This window comes from Anser anser (genome assembly GCF_964211835.1).
Source record: "Anser anser genome assembly, chromosome: 9".
Taxonomy (NCBI): Eukaryota; Metazoa; Chordata; class Aves; order Anseriformes; family Anatidae; genus Anser; species Anser anser.
The window spans coordinates 22,333,617-22,350,838 of NC_139729.1; the positions used below are offsets into that span (position 1 = coordinate 22,333,617).

Below are 17,222 nucleotides of genomic sequence, written 5' to 3' on the forward strand. Positions count from 1 at the left end.
CTTAACTCTGTCCTAACTGGAACCAGGACAGATATCCACCCCTTATTCCATACCATTTATGTCATGCTCAGGTTACACTCTGTCCAATACATTCTAATTAATCACCATTTTCATCTATGATATATAGCAATCATGGTAGTGATGACATACATTATTATATAATAATTAACATACTACAATTCAACTCATGGGCTATTCTCACCCAGTATCAAATCCCCTTGAGGTACACACCGGACCTCCCCATTCTTTTGCATTACCCACCAAGTGCATCCAGGTCCCTGAGCAAAAGCAATTCCACGAATGGGTTTGCCTTTTCCTGAGGCAGGAGTAGCCCAGACTGTTTTACCCAGCATGTTTCTTACGTGCACTACAGGAACTTTATCCCCTTCTACAGTGCGTAACAGGTTTGATTGGGCAGGTCCAGCTCGGTTGGCAGATCCCCTGGTATTGACTAACCAGGTGGCCTTTGCCAAATGTGTATCCCAATTTTTGAATGTCCCAGCACCCATTGCTTTCAGTGTAGTCTTCAACAGTCCATTGTATCGTTCAACTTTTCCAGAGGCTGGTGCATGATAGGGGATGTGATACACCCACTCAATACCATGTTCTTTGGCCCAAGTGTCTATAAGGTTGTTTCGGAAATGAGTCCCGTTGTCTGACTCAATTCTCTCTGGGGTGCCATGTCGCCATAAGACTTGCTTTTCAAGGCCCAGGATAGTGTTCCGGGCGGTGGCATGGGGCACAGGATATGTTTCCAGCCATCCGGTGGTTGCTTCCACCATTGTAAGTACGTGGCGCTTGCCGTTGCGGGTTTGAGGGAGTGTGATGTAATCAATCTGCCAGGCCTCTCCATATTTATATTTCAGCCATCGTCCTCCATACCAAAGAGGTTTTGACCGTTTGGCTTGCTTGATTGCAGCACATGTTTCACAGTCATGAATAACCTGTGCTATAGTGTCCATGGTCAGGTCCACCCCTCGATCACGAGCCCATCTGTAGGTTGCATCTCTACCTTGATGGCCTGAGGTGTCATGGGCCCATCGGGCTATAAATAATTCACCTTTATGTTGCCAGTCCAGGTCCACCTGAGCCACTTCAATCTTAGCAGCCTGATCCACCTGCTGGTTGTTTTGGTGTTCTTCAGTAGCCCGATTCTTGGGCACATGAGCATCTACATGGCGTACCTTTACAACCAGGTTCTCTACCCGGGCAGCAATATCTTGCCACAATGCCGCAGCCCAGATTGGGCTTGCCCCTGCGCTGCCAGTTGTTCTGCTTCCATTGCTGTAACCACCCCCACAGGGCATTTGCTACCATCCATGAATCAGTATAGAGATAGAGAACTGGCCACTTTTCTCGTTCAGCAATATCTAAAGCCAGCTGAATGGCTTTTACTTCTGCAAACTGACTCGATTCACCTTCTCCCTCAGCAGCTTCTGCAACTCGTCGTGTAGGACTCCATACAGCAGCTTTCCATCTCCGATGCTTTCCCACAATACGACAGGACCCGTCAGTGAACAAGGCATATTTCTTCTCATTTTCCGGTAGCTTGTTGTACAGGGGGGCTTCTTCAGCACGAACCACCTCCTCCTCTGATGATATCCCAAAGTATTTGCCTTCTGGCCAGTCCATAATCACCTCCAAGATTCCTGGGCGACTGGGGTTTCCTATTCGAGCCCGCTGAGTAATCAGTGCAACCCACTTGCTCCATGTAGCATCAGTTGCATGATGCGTAGAGGGGACCCTTCCTTTGAACATCCAGCCTAGTACCGGCAGTCGGGGTGCCAGGAGGAGCTGCGCTTCAGTACTGACCACTTCCGAAGCAGATCGAACTCCTTCATATGCTGCCAATATCTCCTTTTCAGTTGGAGTATAGCGGGCTTCAGATCCTCTGTATCCCCGACTCCAAAACCCCAGGGGTCGACCTCGAGTTTCCCCAGGTTCTTTCTGCCAGAGGCTCCAGGTGGGACCATTCTCTCCGGCTGCGGTGTAGAGCACATTCTTTACATCTGGTCCTGTTCGGACTGGCCCGAGGGCTACTGCATGAACTATTTCCTGCTTAATTTGTTCAAAGGCTTGTCGTTGCTCAGGGCCCCATTCAAAAGCATTCTTCTTACGGGTTACTTGGTAGAGCGGGTTTACAATCAGACTGTAATTTGGAATATGCATTCTCCAAAACCCCACGACACCTAGGAAAGTTTGTGTTTCTTTTTTGCTAGTTGGTGGAGACATAGCTGTTATCTTGTTGATCACATCCATTGGGATTTGACGACGTCCATCTTGCCATTTAATTCCTAAAAACTGGATCTCTCGTGCAGGTCCTTTAACTTTATTCTGTTTTATGGCAAAACCGGCCTTCAGAAGGATTTGGACTATTTTCTTCCCTTTCTCGAAAACTTCTTCTGCAGTGTCACCCCACACAATGATGTCATCGATGTACTGCAGGTGTTCAGGAGCTTCCCCCTGCTCCAGCGCAGACTGGATCAGTCCATGGCAAATGGTAGGGCTGTGTTTCCACCCCTGGGGCAGCCGATTCCAAGTATATTGGACTCCCCTCCAAGTGAAAGCAAACTGTGGCCTGCACTGTGCTGCTAGAGGGATGGAGAAAAATGCATTAGCGATATCAATTGTGGCATACCACTTGGCTGCCTTTGATTCCAGTTCATACTGGAGTTCTAGCATGTCCGGGTAGTTACTGTTGATTTTTCGCCATCCTCATCCTCATCTTCAGTCTCCTGCACCTTTGATGGCCCAGCCTCGTCTTCACTATGCCCAGACTTAGCAGAAGACTGTCTGCGTTTTAAACGACCTGAGCCTCTATACCATTTTTTCACCTTGTCTACAGGGGCAACTTGCACTGCTACAGCTCGTTTCTCTGACCCAGCCACAGGAGTGGGAGCAGCTGCAGGAGCTGGGGCAGCTGCAGGAGCTGGAGCGGCTGCAGGGGCTGGAGCTGGAGCGGCTGCAGGGGCTGCAGCTGGAGCGGCTGCAGGAGCTGGAGCTGGAGCGGCTGCAGGAGCCGGAACGGCTGCAGGAGCTGGAGCTGGAGCGGCTGCAGGAGCTGGAGCTGGAGTAGCTGCAGGAGCTGGAACTGGAGCGGCTGCAGGAGCTGGAGCTGGAGTGGCTGCAGGGGCTGCAGCTGGAGTGGCTGCAGGAGCTGGAGCTGGAACGGCTGCAGGAGCTGGAGCTAGGTTGCTAGTAGCATCAATTGCAGCTCGATAGGCACAAGCCAGACCCCAGCACGCTACAGTGATTTGTGTCACTTTGGAACTGCCAGAGTCATGACACCTTTTTTTCAAGCATTCTGCCAGCTTTTTAGGATTTTGCAGTTGTTCAGGGGTGAATGTCCAAAACACTGGAGGTGACCACTGCTCTAGAAACCTGCCCATATCCTCCCACACTCCCTGCCACTCGCAACTATCCCGCCTCAAGACAGATCTCCGGATGAGATTCCTAAGTAGTTGTTTAACCCTCCACAAAATCTGAAGCGCATTCAGGAGACATAACAACAAGAGCAGGCTGGTCTGAGTATCCCAAGGATATTCAACATCTCGGAGAACCACCGTAACTAACTCGGGGGATAAGAGGGTGGTGGTGAAGGAGAAAGGGAGAATGAACAGGTAGGGAAACATGTCTTCCCCTGTCCCCTTCACAGATTGGCTCCCTAACGAAAACAGGCAATAGGTGTAATTGCTAATAGTTTCCGAGATATGGGTTCCAAAGTATAGAGTCGACGTCAGTGCTGAGTACAAATACCAGGTTAAAGTCGTGACCAGATATTTCATCATTTCATAAGCCATTGCTACACCGCACAGTACCATAACAATCTTAAACCAGGGCCCGGAAAGGATAAACAGTGCAACAGGGAGCACATACAGAAAGTATGTCAGCTATGTCTTTTCAACAGAAAATGTGAGATAAAGGCAAAATACATCATTGTATATTTGGAAATTAAGCCACCCACCACCTCTCTTTTAAACTAACAAAATCAATAATAAAAAAAAAAAGCAGCAAATGCTCTCACTACTTCACCGTAGCATGCTTTTTGCCCCTAAGCCAAATACATTTCCTTTACATTTATGATTTAAAAGCACAGTTTACATCACACTCTAAACCAGAATTCATTATAAAACAAACACACAGAACCTTTTTTAATACTTCAGTACAAAATCTATAAGAGTGTCTGGCTAGTGTTACCATAGAGAACTACAGACACCGCGTTAAGGGCATCAGCAGTTTTTATCACAGCACACTGAACTTCATTGCCAATGGAAACTGCAATGTATGCTTTGCTCAAGTTGAAAAGCTTGTAGTGGATGGGGAAATGATTCCCAAAGAAAAGGATACATTAACTAATAATGTCTTAAATATCTTGTGATGCTTCTACAGAGAGAAGCAAAAAAAAATTGAAGTGTTATTTCCCTCAAGAGAAAACAATGCTACGTTATTATATTTTGTACTCTTTGTCCTTTTCTCTCCACTATGAATCATGATGAATCATCTGAGCTAGTTGTTTAGTTGTTAAATAAATAAAATTACAAGAAAGTGACTCAAGAGTATATATGCTCCCAATCACTGAATTATACTGTTGAATTTCATTACACTTGCTAAACATAACTGGATTTTACTCAGGAACAGGTTACACCAAATACACACACAAACACATTGAATACAGTAGCCTTTCCTTGTGAAACCAACTGCTCTTAGATAAAGTACTGCTAGTGATTTAACATCTTCGAATTGTGTTTGTGCTCTCTGGTATCAATGTACCTGCCTAGGAATACCTATAGAAAAATGGGCCCAGACAAATCAGCAGGCTAAGGCATGACACCTGTTCTCCATGCACATGTGTTTGCATGTAAGAGAGGAGGAAAATTGCTTTAGGTTTTGATTAGCTTGCACGCTCAGGACTGGGTATGGTATGGAGTCCTATTCACTAGCAAGATTTTTCATGTTGTGCAAAACTGGATGATCAGATCTGGCAGTGAAAAAAATCTCAAGGTGAAAGCTTTGTAAAAACTAAAAGGGGCAGAGACATAAAACCAAGGACATCCTCAGTGCAAAGAATATGTTGCCATCAGCTTCCATTTTGCTACCATGACTGCTACTGGCCAAACAAACTAATCTGCTGTTGCTACTACAAGCCTCTTTTCAAAGCCATGTTGTGACATATAATTATACATATCAATACAGACGAAATTATCTATGATTTTGTACAGAACTACTGAAGCAAATATAGTGTACTGCTACAGAATAGATACACATCCTTTCCCTTCAGTATCAAATGCTCTGTCCACAGAAAATGCATTTTTGCATGACGTTTTTAAAAGCCTGATGGGAAGGTTTACCACTACTAATATATAATATCCTTGAAAGGATACTGAATACAAGATGTCAGTGTTTCATGGCAAAGAAGGTATTTCTGTCATATATATAGATAACTAACTGTGCATTTTTCACATTCGTAGGAGTCAAGAATAATGGGTGGGAACAATAGAGGGAAACTGTCTGAACATTACAGAGAGATGGAGCAAGCAACTCTGAAAAGCATCCTAAGTGATCAGGGAAATATGGTCAAGCGGGTAAAATGCTCCCAAGCTGAAGATTAGCAGATAGCTGCAGGCAATGAGCATGCAGCCATCAAGTAAATGACAGAGATATGTTTCTGTATTGATTTTTCTCAGGACAGAGAGTTCAGAATGATGTTTTGAAATGTAAGGGTTGAGCCAGGGCTGTGGAAAGTCATGCAGACTTTCCTGGAAATGGCTTATCATAAAATAGATTATTTTTAAACTGCTAGCACTGCCTATTATTATCACCACAAGTACTTCAGCTGCTGTAACTTCTGTAAAAGATCCATTCTGTGGAAAAGAAAGGGACTAACTGATTGGAAGCAACAGACAACTGACACTGTGTCAGTTAAAGAGCTTTAAATCACAACCTTTGCCTTCCTATATAGGTCAAAACAGAAAGTCTCACCCCAGTTAACTTAGTTTGTCTTGATAGGCCTCTCTCGCCCAGTACCTATTAGAGATGGCTTAGAGCTTATCTAGTTTTCTTACTCAGGCTGCCCTGAGAAGCTGTCGATGTGCCATCCCTGAAAGTGTTCAAGGCCAGGCTGGATGGGGCCCTGGGCAACCTGATCTAGTCAGTGGCATCCTTGCCCATGGCAGGGGGATTGGGACTAAATGATCTTTAAGGTCCCTTCCAATCCAAGCCATTCTGTGATTCTGTCAATACACCAAAATATGATGAAACTGTAAGGGACAAGGGACAGAATGGAAGGATGAAGACACATGATACTGAAGCAGAAAGCTTACGTGGACAAGTGACAATGAATAGTGAATGATCCTAGACTTCCTTTTCCTCCATAGTCCTTGGAACTGGTGCTAAAACAGGTACTCTTTTCATAACTGGTAAGAAGGTTTATTGTTCTTTTGCAAGGTACTGAGGACATCTTAGTAACATGCAATGGAGTAAGTCTCTTACAACATACCAGTTACTACCAACTGTAGAAAAGAAAGGAAAACAAAACAGAAAAGGACAGCCCCGAGAAGCGAAGGGAATGTACAGCTGTGCCTTTTAACTGTGTTACCTTAAACAGCTCAAGACAAGCTCTTCTTCTCAATACTGCACGAAAAGATTGCGGAATGCTTTTTCTTTTATCAAGCCCTTAAAGGCCACAAGACAACAGAAAGAGCTAGAAGTGAGAAGGTGATGTAGCAATATTAGTAACAGCTCCACAATCTTGATGGAGCACTTTCATATCAAAGCATTCATCCTACACCCAGCAAACAGTGCCAAACCCAGAGTCAATTGCATCTGCAAGTTATCAGTCAATTTTGTTTACTTTCTAACTAGGAACTGTCTTGTCCCTCTTCCTAACCCCAGTGCATGATATAAAACACATCAAGATCATTCAGCTTCAAATACAGACAATAAGCATTGGTAAATTATCGTGCTTTGTCATGGTTGAGAAAGGTTAGCATGATCCACCAACAAGGTGAGCTAGGGCAGTAACCAAACAAGGAAGATGATGGATGAAATTGCAGAGACAAAAGGCAATGGGATTAGAAGCCCTCTCTTGCTTGTACTGAACACTGTCTTGAAGGAAAATAAAATCAAGTAGTGCAGTCACAGCAGTTGTTATCTTTGACTGTAATTACGAGATTTTAATACTAATTATTGCTTAACTGACATAATAACATCAGATTAAATATCAACAATTTACGGTTTTATTTACCAAAAATATGTTTTTCTTTAACATTATATAATGACACTGTTTAACTAGTAAAATCACTTGCTATCGTTCAAGTGGAAATTGAAAATCTGTTGACGATTCAGTGGAGTAGATGATTCCCTTTTTTCTCTCTGTATTAATAGAGAACAATATTCCTCTAACAAGAATTACCTTTAAGACTGTTCTGAACTTCTAGTGCGATGTCGAGGGCATTAAACGGCAAAACTGGTTCATTGGCAATTTGTAAAGTCACATGTCCTGTTAGCTGAAAAATATAAAACAAAACAAAACACAAAAACATCAAATAGTTTCTAACAATTAAATAACCAGCACTTCTTGTAGAATAAACATGCTTTCATTACACTGGATTTTCAGGGAAAAATTAGTAATACCCCATAAACAGATCTTTGTGAAAAGGAAAATGACCTAGACCCATTGTCTTTCCATTACAACATGAAAAGATGTTAGGAGATTACAATTTATGACTACACATAAGAATTCTGTGCAGTACTTTTTCTTTCGACCTAGGATATTACACTACAGTAGTCTCTGAAGGGCTTTAGTTGTGCTTCATTTTCAAATAAAACATCTCAATTTTCTATGAATAGGAATAAGGTTTATTGTTTTAGGTCTCTTCTTTTAGTCATCAGATTTTAAGAGCTTACACAAATTTAAAAAAAGAAATCACAGACACTGACACAGCCTCAGATCAAGCCCTTGGCTAGGAATCACATGGCTAAATTCAAGCTGACCTTAAACCTTACAATTTTTTGAAGAGATATGTAACAACTTGATACACAGAGATGTACAACTTCCAATTTGGACAAAACACTAAATTTTCTTAGTAACTTACTAAACGAAATTTGCAAATGAGTGAACTCTCAGTCCACCCCAGACTAGACATTAGGGCATGTCATGAAACCCAACAGCATGAATGCTTCTTTTCAACAGTTTCAGACATGAGGCCACGTACTGACTAGCCTGAGTTGTTTATTTATTTATTTATTCCCATTTACACAAGAAATGCTCTCCAGCTCAAGGCTGAGACATGATACAGGGGCTATGTATGGAAATGTGTCTTTCTGATGGACTATATCTAGCCTGTGATTAAACAGATGATTTTGGTCTCTAGGCTGCCAAGTCCATCGCTGTTTGTGGGAGCTATTAAAGCAAACTGACAAAAACACGCAAGAAACTTCCATTCATCTCCTTTGTATCTTGATATTGCAAAAAGGATAAAAATAGCTGTAGGACTGCACTTTAAAAGGGAATGACGGCTGCAGGTGATGGTGATCATGTTGATAAAAACGTGGACTGAACAAAATCATATTATACAATACTTCCCAAGGTGCTGGGGATGTTAAAATAATATCTGTCCTTCAGAAGCAATATGATAGCTGCTGTGCTGAAAGTAGCATTTTAATTCTACAATAAGAAGTAGTAGAAAAAGACAACAATCCTAAATAATAATAAAACCAATATTACAGCAAGTGAAAAGGAAAACCCTCTCCCAGGAAAGTAAATGAAAACAGGGTAATAACAGGAAGACAACTTTCCAGGAGAAAGTTTAATAGAACTCCAACAACATTTCTAAGAATGCATTTAAGAAATAGCGTTTCTGACCTGGCCACAGACTGAGTTGAGTCTCTGTACTGAGACTGAAGGAACATGCTGTATATCACGCTGCAACCTACATCTGTGCAGAGACATACTGTGGAGCTATTGAGATTTACTTCTAGAAAATAAAATATTGCCAAAGACACGAAGAAAAAGCCTACCATATATAGAGTAAGAAAAAAATAGGTAGTAATGGTGATATGTCAGAACGTTTTCAGGAAAACTGTAGAACTAAGACTGAACTTGGAGGAAGACAAAAAATACTATGTTTGGACGTCTGTGTTAAAATATTACACAGTAACCTCTTATATGACTTTTCTCCAAACATCCTAACTGCATGGGACATTAATGTTTGAAGGCCATTATGTTTTCTGTCAGTGCTTATACACATAAGAATCTCTGCATTGAAAAGCAACAGGAAACACTGGTCTTAGAAATAAAAGAGTGGTACTGCAGAAACACAAAAAATAAAATTGTTAGGGCACACAGAAATCTGTATAAAACTGTATCTAAAACAGGTTCATATAATCCAACCATAAACAAGTTTAAAAATTTGTTTCTAAATGTCTGAACACCATGCAAAATCCTTCCTTGTCCTGCACTGAACTCCCTCAATATGCAACTGCCCAAAATATTAATAACCTGTAAGTTGCTACAGAAAAGCAACTGCAGAAATGAAATAACATCCTATTAAGCAGAAGGCATTCTATATGGAGCCCAAACCCACTGTATCATAAATATTACTACATTTAAAGTCTTCCATGATACACCATTTGTGTAAAAACCTTCACTAAACCATAATGAAAGATACATATTTATATGAAAGATATGCATTTTATTGACATGAACAGCAATGCCATGCTATTGATTCTTTTTAATCTGTTACTGCAATGCATAAGAACACAAGGGTATGGAGAAAAAATAGTTCTTTTTGAGGCATCAAAGTGATATTAAAGAGAATACTACAGTAAGCATCTTTCCTTTACATCTGAGTTCTTTCCTTTTGTATCTATTCCAAGCAATTTTCTTTTGTTTTGTGACTACAGAAGACTCAAGTTGTTTCCTCTTACTTATTCAAATAAAGCTATACCACCAAAATGTTATGACTGACCAAAGCATTTTGGAAATTTTATAGTAGCTCTGCATGTAATTCTACAGACATTTGTGTGTCAGTGAACAGGTAACAGCAGTGCTTATTAAATCACGTACTCTTTAGGCTAATCTGGAAGAAATCAATCACATGAAGGAAAGCTCAGAGCATTGATTTGAACAAAATAATAATGCTGCAGAAGCATATATCAAACCCACATAATACAGCAAGACAGAAAAGGCCACTGATTTCTTATTTATAGTATTATTTTCAGATATACCATTCCCCCAAGTACAACACTGAATATACACAGAAAATAAAGACAAACTTCTTCCCCCTTTTCCCCAATTAAAAATGGTTCAGACTGACTATTGAATTATTAAATTTAAGAGTAACTTAGCAAAGAGTAAACGCAACTATTTTCTCGTAAACTGAAATAGCAAAGCGACATAATTGAGTCTATTCCCGCACTGAACTGATTGTAACACTAATGACAACTCCTCAAGTAACATTTATACATAATGATGCACACACAATGCACGCAGTAATTGATGTAACATATGCACAATTATCCAGTCTAAAGTTAAAAAAAAATAGTTCAAATGCTAATTGATTCTGAAATACTTTTCTTTTACAATTTAAGATGAAAAAAAAGTTTCTACCACACTTGGCTTAGGGAAAGGTATTCTTCAGTAAAGTAACAGGCATTTAATGAACTTCCAATTACTTTAAATATAAATACTAATATAAAACATAATGATAATGCTCGACTTACACAATACATTGCAAAATAAATCTGCATATGCAAAATAGGTTTATAACTGTTAACTGTGTGAGGTATAATTTTTTCAAGATCTTTTACCTTACAGCATAAACATATTTCTAGGAAGGAAATAATGACTGTCCCTGCCTTTACCTGTCTGACACCATGCATATCTCAGAAGCCAAAAAAAGCTCTACCAAAAATGCTGGTGTTCAAGACAATTTAGTATCCCATGACACTTCCTAAACGCAGCTATTGGCTCTTCTGTCCTCCAAAGTGTTGTAACCTACTCAGTTAGAAAAGTCTAAGTTTTAGATCTTCTTGAAATTTTACACAACTTATGAACCATAGTTCACTATAAAAGTCATCTCACAAAGACTTCATGTGGATCTGTATCACTCCCCAAAAGACTGTATGACCATAAAATAACAACTCGATTAAACACATGGAATATGTTTATATATGTAAATTAGAAATATTCTCTATCTTGTTAGCTCTCACAATGTAAATAAGAAAACTAAAATGGAGAGTGGGAGTGACTTTCATCACAGGAAGTGTGTGTGTGTGTGTGTGTGTGTGTGAGTGTGTGTGTGTGTCTCACACCTGTTTTACCAGTGAGTTAAACTGTTAAACTGAGTCTTCATGGTAACTTAATCCTTCAAATATCAAAACTGCCTACCTAAGAGATCAAAGCACTTTGACTGGAATGCAAAATTATTATTATTATTATATTATTATTATTATTATTATTAAAAGATAGAATACAAAACCATGATTATTTAATTTTTTTCCTCCACACATTCAGTTCTGCTTTTGGGGCATGCTGTTCTTGGTCAAGACTTGCAGGGATACATCTTAAATGTTATCCGCTTTTTATGGACAATGCAGGAATGACAACTTATTTTCCATTCTACCATATGTGCAGAAACTTGCAAGATAATGAACATGTTTAGTGGATACAATGATATGAAAATATTATGCATGATAGGGAACAGTCTGCTAGAATATAGTGCGCGGGCACTTTCTTTAGTACAGAACTTCACATGCCACTTTTTTTTTTTTTGGTCTAGTGAGATTTGGAACTGTGCACAATATCTAGCCCATGAGCTATGTAAAGCTCAGTGGGTGTAAGTGCTAAGCTTCTAGGACATTTTTGGTTACATTAACAGTGCTAAACTCAAAACAGACATCTTGGATGTCATGTGCCAAGTTACAAACAGCATAAGTGGATGGGCTTTAAGGTGCCTTCCAGCCCAAACCAGTCTGTAATTCTATAATTCTACACTTTTTTTCTTCCCTTCACACTATCACTTCCAAATTTTTGTTATATATAATTTTATTCTATGCATATTATAAACACTTTACATTACTGATACCTGTGCACTTTTAGAGAAAACCAGCACACACGTGGCAGCTGATCTACCAAAAACATGACAATCATTAGCAAGCAGCTAATGTAATAAGGTAGCACAGATGACCTGTGTAGATTCCTGACTAGACTCAACAGACCCGCTGTATGTAGTACTTGAACAGTTCCTGTAAATAAGGAACAAATCCCTGCATACATTAAGTTCCTCTCCCAGAATCCCAACATTAGCAATCTCAAATGTTAAAATAATCAGCCTTCCCCAGCCTCTCCATCCTGCAAAATTAAAGAAATATTTTTGCTAATACAGATTTCCTGGATTTGCTTTCTGTTTTTTTTTTTTTTTTTAAGGACTCCCTTCAAGTTATCAGACTTTTTTTTTTTTTTTAATCAAGCATGAGAAGCCAAACCTATTTAAATGAAATCCATGATTTCCCAAGCTATACCATAATTCCATCCTAGCATTACTGGATGAATGGCAGTAATCATGAGGCTCATGATAAATTAATAAGCATTTTTAACACAGATCTCAATGCACTTTAGAATTTTTTTTTTGCATAATCAGTCTTCACAGTTGTTTTTCTTATGTTCATCACCCTAAAAATTTACTTGAGTTTCTTGAGGTCATAAAGGAGAATCCTGTGGCAGGAGGATGAGAAAATGACCAGCTCTTTGGCTATTTTTCTGAACTGCTAAAGGAATATTCCCTTAACAAAGAAACAGAAATCTGGTCATATGTGCTCACAACCATATTTGCTTTGAGCTAAAATTGTCAACTTCTGAAAATTCAGAACTTTTCAAAAAATTAAATAGTACCATATTTGTTGTTGTTCTTACTTAAATCTACCTCAACACTGGGACATGTATTTACACTACAAATCTGTTGAAATTTTGAGTTATATGATATTTGGTTCAAAATACTGCATTTTAGGTCAGTAGAGGGCTCTCTGAGAAAAGAGTACAATGAGTCTATGGCTACAACAGGTGAACTAGAGCATAGTAATTCGTAACAGATAGCTGTTTTTAACCAAGGGAAACAAACCATATCTGAGGTCTTACAAATATTAAATCTTATTTCAACACCCCTCCATCATTTCATATTGTTTTATTTATTCTCAGTATAGGAAATACTGACCAGGAAGTAAAAGTCTTAATGAACAAAACATGGATCTCTTTGCAGGTATCCTGTGTGTAGCAAATTACACAAGTTACTTGATTAAGGTGGCTCACAGCATTAGGCAACCCAAAGTTAGGTACTAAAATATACTGGAATTATAGTAGCTTGGGCAGCTTACTGTGGAGCACAGATCTTGATTTACAGTCATATGCTACCTTTGCTGCATGGCTCTTGATCCGTTTCTAAGGAAAATACAGATTAAGATCAAAAGGATTCTCTTATTTAAATGATTAATTTTCTTAATACCTAATTTGTTGGCTGACATTAATATACATTGTTTAGAGGACTGAAGGTAAATTTCCTACAGATTTCATTTACCACTGGTAGAGGCCATTCATCCCAGTGTCTTAAATTAATTAATTAATTGCACTTGAAACTCATACTCTTTTTTTTTTTTTTTGGTGTATGTGTAGAAATTCCTACATCTTAAATATTTATGCAAATTATATGAAAGTATAAATTCTGTGCATATTAAACTATTTATTTGAATCATATTCAAAATATTTATTTTAAATGGCATGGATTTCTAACGAGCAACATTACCCCATGCCCCAGGTTATAACTCTGTATGGTTATATGGAGTTAAGAGTTAGTAAAACTGTTTATTTCTGCTCACTTCTAACACATCACCAATGAAAGGGCTGTGTGTGAGGACACTCCTCTCCCGCTGTGTGGCAAGGAGCAGTCTTCCTCCCTTCACACAGCAGCAGAGGTGCCTCTAGTCCTGCATCGCTGCGCTCTGGAGCTCACCGTCATGGGACACGCCAGACGCCAGGAGCGCAAACAGATCCCAGACAGGACCAGACAGACTCACGCAGGGCAGGTGCACTGCTGACTACTAAAAAGTATGCTCCAGACTCAAACTTCGACTGTGGTCACAGGGGAAACACACTTCCGAGGCATTTGTCACTAGCTACGGTCAGAGACTGGGCTGAAGTCCAGCCCGTTACGGCAGTTCTCATGCTCTGCAGCAGCAGAGAGCAGAGATCATTAACTCAACTTCCAAGCTAACGGCTTAACTTAGGCTTGGCACCGCATGAATGAACCGGTACTCAACCTGGTTTGTTTGGAACTGAGGCAGTGTCATTTTGTGCCTGTGCTGAAGACACAGTGATAATGCTCACACAGGAAACCATGAAGTTGACGTGAAAGCACAGCTCCCTGTGTGGGAAGGGTAGCAGTGCAGAATTGTAGCTAGACAGGGAGTTTCTGAAGTGATTTGTTCTTATTTTTTCCTGCATATAAACAAGAATTGCATGTCTTTGAAGTATGCAGGTAAGTAGCAATAATCTTGAGATGAGTATATAATCATGTATTTCACATTTATGTCTGTCAAATTCTAGTGGCATCTAGGTGCAAAGAGTCAGATGAATCAAATTCTAGAAGGGCCACTAAATTTAAGCCTCTTGTTAAAAAAAAAAAAGTTTAAAGTCACTCAGACTTTTCTTTAGTGTGGGTAGTTACGAGCATGCCAAAGGATATTACAGATGCCCTTCTGCACGGAGAGCTTCACGAGCACTGGGTGAAGTGCTCACACCACAAGGATATAAATCTTTACACCATTACAAACCTTCATGCTATATTTCTTAAAGAGAATTTTAAAAGTTTTTTCCAGCATTAATTCTTTTTTATCTCCAACTTTAAAGGCAGGTTGCTCTGGTTACCAGCTGCAGGCTTTGAATGTGACAAACACAGAAAATTTTGTTTTAGAGCTGAATAATTTGCATATAGCATTCCCATAAACAAGGATGGCATCACTGCACACAAAGTGACCTTTTAAATGCTTGCGTTCTCTGACCCACTTCAGGTATAGCAAGAGAAGTGGGAAACTGCATCCTTTTTAAAGATCCTTTTGAAAGAAGCAATGTTAACTGCCTGAAGCTGGTTACAGGCAGTCCTGAGGAAATGAATTTAGCTATTGTGGTAGAAAGAGAAATATGTAATAAAATATGAAATGAAATTTATTTGCACACATCAGAGGCAAAGATCTCTAATGACAATGATCACATACAGAAATTGCACTTTGGATAGATCTCTACCACTTTAAATCAAGACTACGTAGCTTATTGTTTTCTTTATTTTCACATGTAATACAGGCATTCCAAGGACAGAACATACAACTAGCTAACTGCAAACTGCAGGACAAGAAGTTTTGAGTATTTTCAAACCATGAAGGAAACTTTAAAGTAAAGAAAGCAAATGCCACCTCAGAATAGAAGACAAGATGTATCAGTGTAGATTCCTATGCACTGGTACATAGCTATAGAAAACATCATGTTCTTCTTTGCTATTAAAGGCCTCCACTGTGTTTGCTACCAGTTAGTGAATATCAGTACCTTTCCCAGACTAATGTACGTATTTAAGACTCCAGTGAAGATGCTAGCTCAACCTTCCCTCCTTACTCATTAAATTACAGGATAATCAAAGCTCAAGATGATAGGAATCAGCAAGATAATTAATAGTTTTGTTAATGGCTGACAGACAGTTGGCCAGTCCTACTGGTCTATGAGCCTTGCAAATCAGACAATAGTGACTAGCAGATAAAACTAGCAACAGTGCAAGTTTGCATTAAATCACCTAGATTCACAGGCACTCTAAAATAATAGAAATTTTAGCACAGCAAACAGCAAGTTTTCTTACAGTCTTAATGAAAGTACCTTCTCGTATGGTTCAAGATACATGCATGAACCAAGAATCTTCCTGAATTAGGACCAATCTCACTATCATACATTCAGAGACAATGCAAATACTCCCATTTGGTCCGTAACACCAGTTTTTAATGCTGAATCTGCAGGACTCAGCCAGAAACTTGTGGAATTGTCAAAAAACAGATAATAGTCATCAGAGAAGTGCAATAATGAAGAAATCGGCAATATGAAGCTTCAACTATAGCTTTCAGCTTAGACCTTGATATCATCTTTTTAATCACTCCCCATTTACAGAAATGGTTTTGATTTAATTGAACTCCTAAAAAAAAAAGTCTCTAATCACACTTCATCAGCATGCAATTATTATTCAAAGGAAACCATATGTACTATTAGGCCCTCTTAATTAAAATAATGCATATAATCTGCTTCAGTATCTAACAGTCATTCTCCTTGATGTTCCTAATTCCTCCTTTTTCTTCCATTACTGTGACAATACATTTTTATTCTATTTTCTCTCATCTATCCCAATTTCATTTATACACTCTTCCATGTTAATGTATCATGATATCAGAACACTGGAATGTGTTTATATTCCACCATCCAAAACTCATTGCATAGCATGACCTTCAAAATGTATCAGACCTGACTCAGTCCGGATATTTATGAGAAGAGGATGAAGGAATGCTGTAACAGGAACCTTAAACTATACCATCTTTGATTTGCAATCATTACGTCTTCTCTGGGGACATGAGGAATGTACACCAGGCAGCAGTCAGGCCTTAGCAAAAGACAGATGGGATTTGGATAGAACCAGGGACAATGGATGGAAGAAATTGACTCTAGGAATTGAAGAACCTGAAAAAAGCTTCAACGAGGGGTAGAGGCAATGGTTTCTTGAAGACCAGAAGTGAAATCTTGGGACAATCAATTCAGCACAGACTCAACAAAATAAGCATTATGAAAAGAGTCATGAGAACATTACATATTGAAGCCTCCATCCTCTCTAACTCAGCAAAGCCAAGATATTAACTGGTTATATAGAGAAAATACTGTCCTTTCCTCTCTTGCAACCTCTTGATGCACAGGTACCTCAATTTTTTCCATTTAGGTCACCCTAATCAGTGAGGACTGGAGCACTGGCAGTTCATTAAAGAAGATAGATGAGCTCTGAGGGTGAGACACTAGTGAACCACAGTGTTGATCCAAGGGAAGCTGAAAATCCATACTTCCCTAGTATATAGCTCACAGAAAAGACTCATAAACATTAACAGACACATTCCACTTCAGGGGAGAATTGGATGGATAATATACTGAGACTATC

At 39.4% G+C, this 17,222-nt stretch overlaps 1 protein-coding gene across 15 annotated transcripts in view; it reads right to left on the reverse strand.

Annotated features, from left to right (window-relative positions):
* Positions 1–17,222, reverse strand: part of NAALADL2 (N-acetylated alpha-linked acidic dipeptidase like 2) — a 441,985-nt gene that overhangs the window by 26,018 nt on the left and 398,745 nt on the right. For 14 of the 15 annotated variants that reach the window (XM_083849054.1, XM_083849043.1, XM_083849047.1 and 11 more), the window contains one exon: positions 7,412–7,505. In XM_083849054.1, coding sequence (XP_083705180.1) covers positions 7,412–7,505 — 94 coding nt within the window. Of the gene's footprint in view, positions 1–6,595; positions 6,701–7,411; positions 7,506–17,222 lie in introns of all 15 variants that reach the window. The other variant, XR_014588273.1, reaches the window with a different exon arrangement.